At 44.7% G+C, this 16719-nt stretch overlaps 1 protein-coding gene across 4 annotated transcripts in view; it reads right to left on the bottom strand.

Moving 5' to 3' along the window:
* Positions 1–16719, bottom strand: part of ZMIZ2 (zinc finger MIZ-type containing 2) — a 90699-nt gene that overhangs the window by 35005 nt on the left and 38975 nt on the right. For all 4 annotated transcript variants that reach the window (XM_083368764.1, XM_083368766.1, XM_083368767.1 and 1 more), the window contains exon 2: positions 1386–1527. In XM_083368764.1, coding sequence (XP_083224890.1) covers positions 1386–1435 — 50 coding nt within the window. In that variant the 5' untranslated portion in view covers positions 1436–1527. The remainder of the gene's footprint in view (positions 1–1385; positions 1528–16719) is intronic.

Genomic DNA, 16719 nt, shown 5'->3' with positions numbered 1-16719 from the left:
ACACAGCCGGCCGATGTGCCATGTCAGTAATTAGGAACCTCTGGGGAAAAGAAGGGGCGCGGGGGAGGGGGGGAGAGAAAGGGGAGGCGTTCGCAACTGGATACGAGGAAACAGCAAGTGAACCATCCCGAGGAAATTTTTTTTAAAAAAAAAAAATGGGATTGCTAGCTAGTTATGGGTCACGAACAGAAGACGAAGCCTCCATTTTCAGCAAATTCTAGGCATAAGAAAGACAGCAAAACTGCAGGGGAAAGCAGGTGGGTTTTCCAGAAGCTCTGGGTACACTTACAGGCTTACTACACTGCAGCTTCTAAACCCCACAAGAGCAGAGGGACCTTAGGATTCATAAGTAAGGGTGGGGCAGATCCTAGGAGGTAAGGAGCCTCCCCCCCCCCCAACCTTATTTTGCCATTTGCCCATTTCATGGTCACCTTCTTTCAGTGGCTTTAGGTGTGCAGCTCAAACGAGCCATTCCCTCACCCCAAACTCCAAGGAACCACAACAGATTCTGGTTTATCCCTACTCTAGGACAGAGGTCCCCAACCCCCGGTCCATGGACCGGTACCAGACCATGGCATGCCAGCAACCGGTCCGCACAAACAAGCAAAGCCCATCCGCGGGATGCAGGTAGCACAGAAAACCAGGCACTCTCTGGTCCGTGGAAAAACGTTTCTCCACAGAACCGGTCCCTGGTGCCCAAATGGTTGGAGACTTCTGCTCTAGGACACTGCTAATCTCCTCAGAGGCCAACTCAAAGTGCACCTTGCAGGTAATCCTCAGCCTACAACTCTTCATTTAGCGGCGGTGTGATATTACAATGGCACTGAAAAAGTGACTTCAACCAGTCCTCATCTTTACAACCAACTGCAGCACTCTCGGAGTCATGGAATCAAAACTTAGGGAATTGCTTGGCAACCAACATGTATTAACAATAGTTGCAGCACCTCCATTTGCGAATTTCCCAGCTGGCTTCCAACAAGCAAGTCAAGGGGTGTGGGGGGGGGGGAGAGGAGTCAGATTTGACTTAACAACTGCACGGTTCGTGTGGCAAAAGGAGCTGTAAGATTGGGCCTGACTGCTTAGCAACAGCAATTCCAGTCTCAGTTATGGCTGATAAACTTGAGGACTACATATCTTGGACTTGGCTGCAAAAAGAGAGGGGCCTCCCCCCGCAATAACCCCTTCCTGATGTTAGGTGGTGACTTCCAAATGTGAAACAGGAACTGCTGCTAACTCAGGGGTGGGAAGCTCTGTACTGCAGCCAAGGGCTGAGTTGTATTGCTCTGTGCCCACCTTGCAAAGTTTGCCAAACGGCAAGCCTGCAGGATCAGGGGAAGAGAGGCATGTGCAAAGCCAAAAGAGGAGGCGAGCTGCATCATACTCACCCATGCGGGGTGGGAGGGAGCGATGGTTTCATTGGGTTCATGGGGGTCATTGGCTATAGGGAGGCGAAGGGGCTGGGTGCAGGATCCAAGGCCACACACGGAGACCGGTGGCTGCCTCTCAGATGTCACAGCGGCAGAGAGACTGGAGGGAAACAGGCAGAGAGCAAGACATTAGCAGCTGCACAGAAACACAGGAAGTTTCTTATTCGAAGCCAGACTGTCTGTCCCAGAATTATGCACAGAATTTCCCAACCTAGGGAAGCTTTCAGAGAGGGGGTGGGGGGGCTCCGGCTCCTGCAATTCCCACGCTGGTGGGAAATTCTGAAAGTTGAGGTCCATATCCATATTCCTGGAAGCTGTCCAGGTTGGAAAACACTGCTGTGTACCAGTGGGCACCATCTACCCAGGCTTCCAGGCAAGCAGTTGGGTCCATGTGGTAGCCAAACCCTGTCTTTCGATGTAGTCCAGAAGGTGAGCCTTCACCACCCCATCCAATTTATTTCCTCAACATGCTTTCAAAGAAGGCGGGACCGAGAAAGGTGGAGACCAGGCCAAAGTCCCCAAATGAAGATACTTGAGCTCCAAGGTCAACATCCTTGCTTATGATTCATGACTGACCCCTCCAGTGGCAACTTGTTCAAACCAAGGTGACTGGGTGGAGCTGACGGCCCAAGACCTATGCCGATATACAGAGCTCCTCTCTCAAAACATCTGCTCTCTTGGCCCTGGCGGTAGGGCCTCCCTCTCTGCTTCCCCTTGTGTCCTCAGATACCCTCTTCTCCTCCAACAGAGTCAAGGCCAGGAGTGGGTGGCAGAGCTGGCACCCGGTCAACCCAACGACTTTGAGCTCTTTTGTTCTGGGGCAGCAAAAGTCTCCCCACCCCTTTCCGAGATGCCATGTTTAATTTCTAGGCCGCGCAGGTAGAAGCCTAAGGCACACCTCTTGTGTCTTCTCTTCCAGGATGACTTGTCTATGGCTCTCCCCCTGAGGGGAAGTGGCCCCATTTGTTTAGCAGAGGCATTCGGCTCTGACTACGTCAACTTTATACAGCGGCCAGAAGGAACTTGGCGTACTGCCCAGTTACGGCAAAACAAGGTCCTGGCAGCAGCAAGCTGTCGAGCTGGCCTAGTTACACCAGATTAACTCTGTGTTGCCCACAGCTTACGGACAGACTCAAGAATGCACATCCATCAATCCACCTGAGCATCTACCTGGCTCGTGGAACCTGGAAGTGTCACCATATTCCTTGTTATCACATCGAACAGAAGAAGATACTATGCAGGTGAGGGCGTACGACACCATGAGAAGCAGTTTTGTCCTCACAGCAGCCCATATTTACAACCCGTTTTCCATAACTAGATGATGCTAAACTGTATCTCCAGCAGTGCTGGCTAAATAACACGGTCACCGACGAGGGAACTTGGGAGCAGAAACCTCCAGAGTTCTCCTTTCTATCGTTAAAAATAGCAGTTCAGTTCACACAACGTGCCCAGCCTTCATGGGCTTGGTTTGATGTGACTGTGATTTACCATGTGCAAGTTAAGGTTACAAATGTAGCGATTTGAGTGTAGACAAGGAATTGTAAACCACCCCTCAGTTAAGAGTACCCTGCGAAGGATAAAATAAAGAGATTTTAGGGGATATAGGAGCCCTTACTTTTACATAGGATAGCTAAAAGTTGTTTAAGATGTTAAAAAAAGAAAGAAACTATTGTTGGGAAAGAGACAGGAGGAGGAGGAGGAGGAGGAGGAGGAGGAGGAGGAGGAGGAGGAGGAGGAGGAGGAGGAAGAGGAGGAGGAGGAGGAGGAGGAAGATCATCTAAAGTAAACCCAATCGCCTTGACCAGAACTTAGGAAACAGGCATCTTTCTTCTGCTGTGGTTTTTTTCCCAATCCCCCAGATTGTCTATATATAGTGGGAATGACACCGTGTGTGTGTGTGTGTGTGTGTGTGTGTGTGTGTGCATATTAATTCTCTTTCCCCTAGGATATATATATATATTTTTAATTCGGTCACTTTATTTGCTTGCCTTGCTTTGCTCATCTTGAGAGGAAAGGATCAAAAACACCCTAATCCCGCAAAAAAGAGGGATCGTGATGTTGTGGAGCAGAAGGTGAAACAAATAGGATAGACACACATTCTGGATGAAAGGTTTCTCGCTGCTTTTAGAGCAAGCTGAGGGAGGGGGGCTGTAGGACCTTTTTGGTTGAGCGAGTCCCACTGACTCACTGATCAGCTCTGTAACCATACCTAGGGGTGCACAGAAGTCTGGTCAATGTGCCATAAAGCAGGGGTGGGCAACTCTGGGCCCTTTTACAATCTGGGGACTTTAATGCCCAGAATTCCTGAGCCAGCCATGCTGGCTCAGGAATTCTGGGAACTGAAGTCCACAAGTCTTAACGTTGCCAAGGTTGGCCACCCCACTTTAAAATAGTCTTCCTATAATTCTTCCTATTGCATACTTCAGGGAATAAAGGCTGGGTGGGGAAGACCCACAGAAAAAAAAGGAGGGGGGGGAAAGCCCCAGCACACCCCAGGCCTATTTCCCCCACTCCTTCCTGTCAATGAGGTTCACACATCTCAAGGACATTATTTTGAAAAATACGTGTTCCCGTATTTTATTCATCTTGCTGCCTCCTAATCAAAGCACCTTGAGCCTAAGAAAATAACATTTGGTGTTATTTTTATATATTTTATAAATATATATTTATATATATTTTATATATATATATCCTGCTCCTCTTCTTCCTGCAACATATCCTCTGCTCTATATTGCTGGGAGACTCTCAACAATGAACACACACACACAAACACACACACACACACACACACACTTTATTAACTGGGACAGCTCCTTCAGAAGGAAATCATGCTTAACCCCAAAATGAATTAGCTACTAAAAGATGGCAGAGTGTCAGACAGAAAAAAGGCTCTCACTTAGATATGTGAGATGAAAAAAAAAAACCAGGACTTAAATCTCATGTGTTTCCCCCCCCCCCAAAAAAAAACCCAGTGCCCTGCAGATATGCTGGCCTTTCAGTTCCTATAATTTCTAACCACCAAGGCTAGGAGAACTGTGGAGGGGAGGGGGCTGGGGAAAGTGGGACCCTTCCCCATAAAACATCTCATAGCAGCTTGGAGGAAAGTTTTGCTTGTGGGGAGGAAATCGGCAAGGGAAGAGTAGTAAAAATAGATTCATTTCTCAGCTAACCAAAACATACAATCTGACAGCTTCCAACTGTCAGTTCAAAACCCCATTTCCCTCAAACAAAGCCATTGCCTCATCTGGGACTAGCCACATGTCTTCCAACTGCTCTTCTTCAACGACAAAAAAAAAAGGCTGCTGTTTTCCGCGATGCAGTGTGGGATGGTGTGCCAAGAAGGGGAATACACAAACATGCATGCAATGTGTCAAAGGGGAGGGCAGAGAACACAACAAGGGCAGAGGCCACAAGCAGAGCGGGGCAATTAGGGGTTGCCCTGGTAGGATAAAAAGGGTGGAGTGCCAAGGTCCACAGGGAGACCCCTTCCCATTTTTCATAGGAGCTACATTCAGAGACCCCTTTCCCGTATAAAAAGGAATGAAAAAGAGGGGAGAGGGGTACTGAAGTTATAAAAAGGAGAAAAGAATATTTGTAACTCGGGATTGAACTGCGGAGCCCTTGGTTATCGTTGAGCTTGGCTGTCTGTTTGCAGACATTTGTTTTGTTACCCAACTAGGTAACATCATCAACGGACACTGATGGTGTTACCTAGCTGGGTAGTGAAATGTCTGCAAACAAACAACCAAACTCAGAGAGCAGCAAGGGCACCATATATGAACACTTATGCCGCAGTGGAAGAGAGGAGAAACTGGTCATTTCTGAGAATTTCCCCTCCCACGGGTTATACTCTGCAGTGGAGAGTTACCATCTTGGTGCCAGTCTGCGGTGTAGGACCACAATTATCACAAACCGGCACAAGAAAATCGTGGTAAATACCCCACTTTGGGGGCAAAGGATGCCAGCCCAACACTTCAGAATGTAAAAGTTTGAAGCGTTCTCTGAGTCTACCTTCTTTTTTCCCCAGAGTAGTAATGCTTTCGCCCCGGTTGAAGTTGTCAATTGTGATTTTAAATAAAACCAGCTCCTGTTCCTTAAACACCCCCCCACTAACTTCGAATGTTAATGGATGATCGCGTTTATCTCCTTGACATGGACAAGCTTTACCTAATGATGATTAAAAGCGACAAGCCACTCTTAAAAGCTGCAGAGACATTCTGAAAAAAGGACATCATGGGGTTGGCTGATAATCACAACTTATCCTTTGGGAGAAGATGGCTACAATAGTGGGGCTATCCTCATTACTTGTTTCATTAGTTGCAAACCTATGACACCATACAGGCAGCGGGATATCACATTTGGGCAAGATAGGATTTCCATTTTTCTTATTTTTGAGAGAGGCTGTTTTCTTTTTATGAACTAGTACTGCACATGCCGTAGGCCTTATGTTACAGATAGTCCTCTACTTACAGCCATCCATTTACTGACCATTCCAAGTTACAATAGCACTGGGAAAAGGGACTTACAACTTGTCCTTGCACAATCTCTACAGTTACACGAACAAAATTTGCGCCCTTGGCAAGTATTTATGAAGGTTGGGGCATCCCATGGTCAAGGGATTGCCATTTGCAACCTTCCCTGGGGGTCTTCCGGCAAGCAAAATCAATGGGGAGATGGGGAGGAGGAGTCACTCAAGGACCACTCAACTCACGTAATAACTGCTGTGATTCACTTAGCAACCATGGTAAACTAGGTCATAAAATTGGAACAAGACTCACTTAACCACTGTCACACTTAGCAATTCTCAACTGTGGTCACCTGTACCTTTTGTGGGGGCATTTCTCAGTCAAAATGGCAGTGGTTGCACTACAAATTTGGGGGAAATTATGCAGCTTATTTATTGCTCTGGGGCACCCAGGATAAAAAGTTTGTTGGCTGGAAAGCATATCGCACAGCAAACGTAACCAAAATGTCGCCCACCAGCATAAATATAATTGGAGTATCAAAGGAGTATGTTTTACCAAAGTTTCTTATGAAGCTAAACCTAAACTTTGAGTTGACCAAAGCTTTTTTTCTAAGAACTCTTCCAGTCATGATAAAGAAATAGTGCTTCTTTTGCAAAACAAATCAAGTGCATGCATCCCACAAGTGGTTTCAAAATGAATTGGCAGTCTTAAGCTAGCTGTGCAAGCAAGGGGGAGGGAGAAAGCGCGTGGGAGGGGGACATAAGTTGTTCTCTCCCCCCCAACAGCTGTTAAATAAATTAAACTTCTTTTTCTCCCTCCTGGCCCGAAGGAATCCCATCCAGGTCATTATCCAAAGGATATGCAGGTTAAAAGATATGCATACTTGAAAAAGAATTATTAATCTCTTTGCTACTCACATCTTATGAAAAGCAGAAACAGAAATTGATGAGAAAGTATCTGATACAGTACACAATTGTTTTTGTGTAAGCACCCACAATACACACACACACACACACACACACACACACATGTTCAGGCAGAACTTGTCAACATCTGCTAAATTCAGAGGATTTCTATAGCCCTTAAGTTAGTTCTAAGAAAGGCATTTAAAATGAAGCAAATGTGGGTTGAGATGGATACAGGTTATATTTTTCATGTCTATCTCCTAAACTAGGGGTGCCAAACTGGCAGACCATGGGCCGGATGCATCACGCACAGGCTACGTCCACCCCAGTTCCGCGAAGGCAAAAAACATCACGATACGTCATGTGACGCGATCGAGTCTGACACCCGTTGTCCTAAACTAAGTTGGTGGAGGCTGACCTAAACGTGAAGGGACCACAGGTCTGTATTTTGACAGCCTCATATTCAACCCCTCCACCTTCTATGAAAAAAATCTCCATGGTGTTACTACTTCTGTTGTTTTCCTTTATCCACAAGGAGATGCAACAAGAGGAAATATTTTTATAAAGGTTAAAAGGCTACCCTGCCATGTCTGCAAAAAAGCAGATGACCACTAGATGGCAGCAAACAGTTGCAATTTGCTGCTATCTAGAGGCCCTTTGGATTTTTTCCATTCAGATGGGGTAGTTCTAATATAATCTTGTAAGCAAGACAGCCCACTTTGTGTAAACACAGTGAACAAATGAACAAGAGTCCAGTTCTGCTCAGTTAACATTTTTCTTGGACTCTGTCAACCTTTTGGAGTAAGCCAGGTCAGGAAATAGGCACCACAAGAAATACAAGAACAGAACGCTACGGATAAAAGCTATAACAACAGAATCTTAAAAACCTGATAAGTGTTTCTCTCCCTCCCTCCAACTTATACTAAAGAGAATCAAGGTGGGGCAGTTCTGAGCTTCTTTCTTACACCTTCCTGTTTTCCAGGGCCAAGTTCATGTTTTCCCAACAGTTACCATATTTTTTTTCTTCAAAGACATCTCTGTACACCTCTACAGATTTGCTGTGCTAATTACTAAACCCGAAGTCTATTCTGGGTCTTTCCTAGACATCCAGGTTGGAGAATACTGGCTTATAGTGTGATATCTAAATCTGAGACTGGCAGCCTTTTAAAAATCTAAGGAATTGCAAATCTTAGAAACCTTTAACAAGTTTGTAAGCGGAGAAGTGATTTTCATTTAGGAAATCTGGTATAACAACATACGAAAACTATAGGTAATCCTTGATTTACAACCATTCGTTTAGTGGCTGAAGTTATAGTGGCACTGAAAAAAGTGACTTACAACTGGTCCTCACACTTATGTCCATGGCAGCATCCCCACGATCATGTAATCAAACTTCTGGTACTTGGCAAATGGCATGTACCTATGACAGTTACAGCATCCTGAGTTCATGTGATTACCATCTGCAACCTTCCCAGTTGGCTTCCAACAAGCCAAGTCAAGGGGGGAAGCCAAATTTGCTTAACAGCAATAGCACTTAGACTTATATACCGCTTCACAGTGCTTTATAGCCCTCTCTAAGTGGTTTATACAGCCAGCCTATTGCCCCCAACAATCTGGGTCCTCATTTTACCAACCTCAGAAGGATGAAAGGCTGAGTCAACCTTAACGACCATGTGATTCACTTAACAACTCTAGCAAAAAAGGTCATAAAATTGGGCGCAACTCATTTACTAACCACCTAGCTTAACAGTTGAAATTCTTTGCCAATTGTGGGTTGCATGTTGAAGGTTACCTGTAATACCTTCAAATCTGGAAGGATGAGTCAAAGGATCCACCTTCGTGGCCAAACCAAGACAAAAAGCAGGCTGGAGGCACGGAGCCTGTTCCATGGATAGGAAATCATTCTAACGGATCCTGGCTTATTGTTGCTCTTAAAAATGACATGTGGGGGTATGTACTTCCTCAGCAGCTCTCACTCACTTGCATTTGATCTGCAGTACAGAATAGAAGGCTGAAGTTCATTCTTCTCGTTTACACCTTGCACTGCCTGCAACTTTGCAGATTATACTGCAATTAAAAAGAACTGACACCATTTTAATCTACTACAAGATTTTACAAATCTAATTAAGGATCCACAATAGATTCCTTCTTCTCCTTTTCAGTGAAGACCGATATGGAGGCCTTTAAGTCTTCTGTTCTCACAAGGGGGGAGGGGACTTTGCCTTTGTCTTTCTGAAGACCACCAGCTTAATACTATTCCTAGATGAATAATAAAAATTGGCAAAAGAAAGCAAAGGTAGCACCAATAGTCATAGGCCCCTTGGGTGTAATCCCAAAACAACTGAAGCACCACTTGAACACCATCGGCATTGACAAATTCACCATCAGTCAATTGCAAAGGGCAGCTTTACTTGGAACAGCTTACAACTTGTGTCTGTACTTTAACACAATCAAAGAACAACATCTACCTATCTCAGGTCCTGGGGAAGGACTTGACAGGCTGATAAAAAATGTCAAATCCGGTCTAAACATCTGGCTATGTGACCAATGATAATTTAATCAATGTATAGGTTACCTGACTCTCAAGTGACTCTGGATAATAGTAGACCCTTTGCGACTTGATACTTCACTGATCCTGTCTGTGAACACAGCATGGGTAAATTATCTCACACAGAAAGAGTGGCATTCTGCACATGCTGGCAGACACTGTCTTCATGTAATGGGCAGAAGGAATGACTTGAGGGACAGGAAGAAGAGTTGCAACCAAGACAACAGTCAGATAAAAGAAATCAATGTATAGGTTACCTGACTCTCAAGTGACTCTGGATAATAGTAGAGGGCTGACCCTTTGCGACTTGATACTTCACTGATCCTGTTTGTGAACACAGCATGGGTAAATTATCTCACACAGAGAGAGTGGCATTCTGCACATGCTGGCAGGCACTGTCTTCATGTAATGGGCAGAAGGAATGACTTGAGGGACAGGAAGAAGAGTTGCAACCAAGACAACAGTCAGATAAAAGAAATCAATGTATAGGTTACCTGACTCTCAAGTGACTCTGGATAATAGTAGAGGGCTGACCCTTTGCGACTTGATACTTCACTGATCCTGTCTGTGAACACAGCATGGGTAAATTATCTCACACAGAGAGAGTGGCATTCTGCACATGCTGGCAGACACTGTCTTCATGTAATGGGCAGAAGGAATGACTTGAGGGACAGGAAGAAGAGTTGCAACCAAGACAACAGTCAGATAAAAGAAACCTGAGTCTGGAACAGAACTGTAATCCGAAAAAGGGCATCAGGCAAGACCCTCTCCAGTTCCCACAAGAAGAGGAGGGAACGGGGAAGCACATTCAGACTTGCAAGGTTCTATTACTCTGTTCTTTCTATTGGCGAGACACATATTAAGTGAGTTTTGCCCCAGTTTATGACCTTTCTTGCCTCAGTTGTTAAGTAAATCACTGCAGTTGTTAAGTTAGTAACACAGCTGTGAACTGAATCTGGCTTCCCCATTGATTCTGCTTGTCAGAAGGTGCCAAAAAGATGATCATATGATCCCGGGACACTGTGACCGTCACCAATGTGAGTCAGTTGCCAAGCGTCTTGAATTCTGATCACGGGACCTTGGGGAATGCTGCAAAGGTCCTAAGTGTGAATAACGGTCACTTTTTCGGTGCTGTTGTTAACTTCAAACGGTCACTAAGTTGAGGATTACCTGTAAAAGTAATATTAGCATGCATGACTTTAGTTTACCTGTCTGGTCTACCTTGCAGGGCTGACATTTCTTTAGGTTTCCCTTTGGCATCTCTCTCTGCTCAGTGAACGCAGATGCTAAAGCACAGCTCAAATTAACCCTGCATGTCTTGACAAGAGCTCCTTTTATTTAGATAACAGGAGTAGACCTTCCCAATCTTAATGCAAAGTAGCCGAAATGCAATCTCATGTTAACTCAAACAATAAGATGCTTTTCGCAATAGATAATGGCTTAGATTCCACCCCACCTCCCACTGTTCCCCCAGGAGGGGCAGAATCAACAGTGAGTTAATTGGGACAAACATATCTGAGACCGAAGTATAACACAGCCCTTAGCAGCTCCACATTCAGAGTCTGGCACCCTCTCCCATTAATTAAATTAAACGAAGCTTTATTTGTTCTTTGTTTTTCCTCTGTTTGGGTGTTTCTCTGGAGAGGAATAATCTAGGGTTTTATCAGGAAACAACCAATGCAGGCAGAAACAAGAATGTCAGTTTAGGGAACAAGGATGGTCCTTTCATAAACAACATTGTAGTGTAACACACTTGTGGGTGTGTCCAAGAGTGTATTATAAAAAGAACCCAAACTAATCCTCCCTTGAACATTTTTCTGTCTGAAAGTGTGAGACTGCAGGATGCCTCTGGTATCATTAACTAAGATCTAGTACGATTTTTAAAGTCTGGTTGATTTCTTGAGCAGGATTTTTTTTTAATATACAAGTGAGAAGGAAAGGAGATTGGCAAATCACTTCTAAAGGATGCACAATAAATCATTCAAGATCTTCTGACTTGCTTCAACCATACCAATGGGATATTTCTGCTGAATTTGCCCCCTGAATGCACTTTATCTATTATTTTGTGTTTTGATGTAACTTGTAACCGTAACTGCTCTCAGGATCATTGACCAAACGAAGGCAGTCCCAGGTAAGGTTCCACTTCATCCGGAGAAATGCGGAGAAACTCGGGAGCCTTCCCTGGAGAAAAACTGCAAATGTGGTACTAAAATGTATGGAAGCTTATTCCCCACAAAATCCATCAAAAGATGCTGCAGGACAAATGTTTATCTTCGCTTTTTCTCTCTGGCACAGATTCCTTGCAAGAGTTCAGCATTCCTGTGAGTTGGAGTACAATTCTTAAAGTACAGGTAGCCCTCCATTTACAACAGTTTAGTGACCATTTGAAGTTACAATGGCACTGCCAAAGTGACTCATGACCGTTTTTCATACTTATGACAGCTGCATTCCCCCCCCCAAGGCCATGTGATCAAAATTCAGGCACTTGGCATCTGACTCATATTTATGATGGTTGCCGACCTCCCAGGGGTCACGCGATCCCCTTTTATGAGCTTCTGAACAAGCAAGGTCAATGGGGAAGCCAGATTCACTTAACAGCCGTGTTACTAACTTCACAACTACAGTGATTTACTTAACAACTGTGGCAAGACAGCATGTGAAATGGGGCAAAACTTCAACAAATGTCTCGCTTAGCCACAGAAATTTGGGTCTCAATTGTGATGGTAGGTTGAGGACTGCCTGTATGTCAGAATCAGGCTCACAGCTGTTCACAAATCTGGCAGTCACCCACTGCTCTCTGAAATCACTGATTAATTGCCCCCTGCTGCCCCTGCCAAGAGCCTCACTATGAATCTTCTAAAATCCTTTTCTCTCCACCCGCCCCGGGAGAGCTGCCTTTTTCCATCTCTCTGGGCTGCAATCCTTTGTCATCTCCCTTTTTCCAGGAATGCCTATTGGGCTCGGAACATTCTTGCAAATCAAGATAATTCCAGAGGCTGTCACTTGACTCTGCAGCATGCCAGCTTCTTTTCTCAACAGCAAATTAATATTGAAAAGTCAAGCAGATTAGAAAGGCTGACAGATGGTTCAGGAGGTGCCCCTGAAGTGGTCACTTCAGTAGCCGTGGACAACTAACTGGTCGGTTGCCTCTTAGGCCAACAGCAGAAGAATAAGCGGAAATCTCAAGAAGCAGAGTTTTGACTCTGGAACTACATTTACAAATCGGGTTACTTTGAAGGACAGGAACTTTGGCATTTTATTTTGTGGAGAGACAAGAGCGAGAGAGAGAGAGAAGGCTGAGAGACAAAGAAAGCAGAGAGGGACACAGAGAGGAGGAGGAGGAGGAGGAGGAGGAGGAGGAGGAGGAGGAGGAGGAGGAGGAGGAGGAGGAGGAGGAGGAGGAAAATGTGCACCAGGTTCATCTTTCCTCTTCTCTCTGGCACAACTGTAAATGGTAGGGAGGGTGTGTGTGTGTGTGTGTGTGTGTGTGTGTGTGTGTGTGTGTGTGAGAGAGAGAGAGAGAGAGAGAGAGAGAGAGAGAGAGAGAGAGAGAGAGAGAGAGAGAGAGAGAGAGAGAGAGAGAGAGACTCTCTTTCTCTCTCCTCCTGCAATCTGGTTCCTGTGCAGAGAAAGCTGCGGTATAGCTCTCCACTGCTGTGGGTGACCCAGTGTCACAGCATTTCTACCCCCCCCCCTCCCTTCCAGGCTGAGCATCAGGCGGACAGTGGAACAGCACGTCCTGCTCGCTCAGCCTGCTCCAGCTGCAGGGAGCCAGGTAGTCAGCCAGCAACAGACCAAAGGAAGTGAGAGCTTTCCCCCCTCCCCCTCCTCCCCCTCCAGCCGGGGCAGCACCCAGGAGCAACAGCTACATCCAAACCAAGACAAGGTGGGCAGGAGAGGCCAGGAGCTGACCCTGACATTCCAGAGGACGAGAAGATAGTCCAAGAACAGCCAGAGAGTGTGTACATGGATTTCCTAGATCCGTGTTTCTCAACCTTGGCAATCAAAGCTGGCTAGGGGAATTCTGGGAGTGGGTCCTCAAGTTGCCAAGGTTGAGAAACACTGTCCCAGATTGTCCTCTTGGTCAGTCGTGGCTGAAGGTTTTCTCAAGTGCCCCGGGCTTAAAAATATAACCTTGACTTGGTTACAACTGTCTTTCTTTCAATCCTGCAAGGGAAGAAAAGGTTATTCTGCACCTGTTCCTGGGCCCCACCAAATTGCCAGCTTTACTAATTCATGCCTGGTCTGTTCAGAAGACACCCCCCCTCCCCTTAACTTTAATGCAATCTAAAGTGGGTTCACCTTTCTGTGTGAGCAATGAAGAGCACCAGGATGGTTCTTAGACCTGAGAACTATTTTTCAGGCCATGAGTCAAATCTACAGAAATCAAAAGTGTACGCCTGACCCTTAGTTTACTCCGCCCAATTCAGTTGGGGATTGGTATATGCCAGGGGTAGGCAACCTCGGCTCTTTTATGACTCGTGGACTTCAACTCCCAGAATTCCTGAGTCAGGAATAGGATCTCCAGGCTGAGATCCTATGTGCGTTTACTTGAACATCAATCAGTCTGCTGGCCTCTGTGACGCTGACTTCCAAGGAAGCTTAAGAGACTCATGCACACTCGCAGTTACATTTCTTGCTCCCCTTTGAAATGTTACCAACATCAAAACCAGAATACTTTTGCCCATTCACAGCCTTTTCTCTCTAGTTTTTAACGCCCCAAGTCGAGATTAGTCCTGGATGGCAATAAAGCCTTTCCGTTTTAGAGCAGGCTTATTAGTAGTATTTTATAAACAGCGACTCCCCAGGGGGGGAAAGCAAAATACAAATTTTCCTGTCTACCGATTTCAAGTGCATATTTTTGAATGTTTGGTTGTTTAGAGAAAAGAATATATAATCATACTGTACTTCAAATCATATGACTGAAGAGAACTATATGGTCAAATAACTGAATCAACAAGGATTGTATTCTATTTCTATTCCTACTCCATTCTGTATTTTCTATTCTGTTCTGTTCTGTTCCATTCCATATTCTATTCCATTCCATTCCAGTCTAGTCTACCCCACCCCATCCTACCCTACCCTATTCTGATTGCTAAGGACGCTCATTCATTGCTGAAGGCAGATATATAATTCTTATTACATTACAACAACGATGGAAATACATGGTGTTACTTTCTTTGGCCATTGATATTAAAGACATCTGATATTAAAGGAGGACGTCTCGCTCTTTCCCCAACTCAACACAAGACCTGCCATGCCAAGGATAATTACACCATCAGAATCAGGCTACTGGATGGATCAAGCTGTCTAGGAGCCAAGAGGTATCAAAAAACCCACCTACCATCCACCAGCTGCTGATAACCTGTTTCTTCATGAACCAACCATCCATGCTTGCCTGCGTTTCCACTATTGCTGGCAGCAAATTCCACCTCTGAATATAAGCAGCATGGAAATATTTTTCTTTCGGGTGATTCTGAATCGTTCAGCATTTAGCTTTAATGGATGTTCCAGCACAGATCCAAGGGAGAAAAACATGCTGGTATCCATCTACAGACCTTCCTCAGAGTATACTTCCTCCAGCCCCTGGAGAGAGAGACTACTGTCCAGCTTCTTCTTGTAAAACACTCCCAGCCTTCCCTTACTGAGGTCATTTGTCCCACCAGTTCTATACTTGGTGGATTCTATTCTAGTCTTCCTATTATTACTAATAGGAAGCAACTTCCAGCATTAGCTAAGAGCAATCTCCTGATTGACAGCTCTTCAGATACTTAAGAACAGTTATCAGACAGGATTACCAGTTTGCTTCTAAAATCCAAAATAATAGCACTTTGCAAGTATGTTTTTCAAAGCATTTCATTTACATGATCGTCGTCGTCATTTCTGCTATCGTCTTTGTGCAGAATTCCGCATTGTCTCCAGGAACTACAAAACTAATCTTGTAAAGCGACAATTTGACTGGGGCTTCCACAATACTAAGGATGCTTAAGCATAGTTTGCTGAATAAACCATACACCTGGCTGGGTTCACACGGCAGGCTCAGCCAAAACAAAGCAAATTGCTTAATGGTTTAGCAAACTGTGCGAACTAAGCTTCTATCCACCATACTGCAAGGGAAGTGGAGCAGGGGGGGGGGCTGGGAAAATGGCAACCTGCCATCACAATTATTTAGTGAATCTGTAACAACAGCTAAAATCCAAACTATGACTTTTGAGACCTGGAAACAGACATGAAAAAGAAAAGCAGGCCGCTTATAGCTTCCACAGGCCATCTACTAATAGTGCTTCTATACTTGGCAACTGTATAAAATGTGTGGACTTCAGTTCCCAGAATTCCCTAGCCAGCTATTCTGGGAGTTGGAAGTCCACACATCTTACAGTTGCCAAGTTTGAGAAACACTGTCTTAGGGTCATACAATACTTCAAATACGAAATAAAAAGCAATATTCAGGGTCAACGAGTCATTTGTGCAAGTGACTGAACAGCTTTATGACAGCAATCCCATCACCCCAGAAAAGAGTAATTTGCTTGACCATGTTTCTGACAGATTCAACGAGTACATCAACATACTCTCCAAAGCACTTTTCTCCATTGCAGTCCAAAGCATGGTGCAATCACAGCATTTATCCATTGCAAGTGGCAACTGGTTGTTTTTTTTAAAGAAGGCCTTCTAAATAAGTCCACAGTAAGTTATAACCCCTGTCATGCAATTGCAAAAATTGTGGCCTCAGAGGACAAGAGGAATTCTTAAATACATAGCTATCCACCACCTCAAAGTCTTTTACCTGGAGACATTGGGGATTAAGTAAATAAGAGCAACAGCAGAAATATTGCCTCAAGTGTCAATAACTCCAAAAATGAGGAGGAGGAGGAGGAGGAGGAGGAGGAGGAGGAGGAGGAGGAGAAGGAGGAGAAGATTTTTTACTTCTGCAAGTGAAATAGATGTTGTACTATCCCTAGTTGTGTGGATTTTCCCTATGGAACAGATGTAGAAATAAATGGGTGAGGTTCTTGTTGCTACCTAGACAAAGCTGCAAAAAGAATGCTTCCTAATGGATTCTAATGAAAAAAAAAGTCTTTGGGAGGATCAGTGGAAAAAAGCCGAACGCTATTATTGGCCTGTCTGGTCGATAAAAACACTTCTTTTGTTAGCTGTCATTGAATAAACAGTGCAAGAAAAATTACCTAGTTTAAAGTTTGTGCTTCATGTACTACTTGATTCTTGGCAACTGTTAGTTCCAGGATGGAGAATTTTAAGACATAAAACATTTAGGGAAAAAAGAAGACATTCTTTTCATGGGATCTTAAAACTGTTTCCAAGAAAACTGAGGAAACTATACAAGACAGACAGTCAGCAAGGAAATATCTGGACAA

This window comes from Vipera ursinii (assembly GCF_947247035.1).
Source record: "Vipera ursinii genome assembly, chromosome: 8".
Classification (NCBI taxonomy): Eukaryota; Metazoa; Chordata; class Lepidosauria; order Squamata; family Viperidae; genus Vipera; species Vipera ursinii.
Note: the sequence above shows the minus strand (reverse complement) of the source record. Positions and strands in the feature narration are given on the sequence as shown.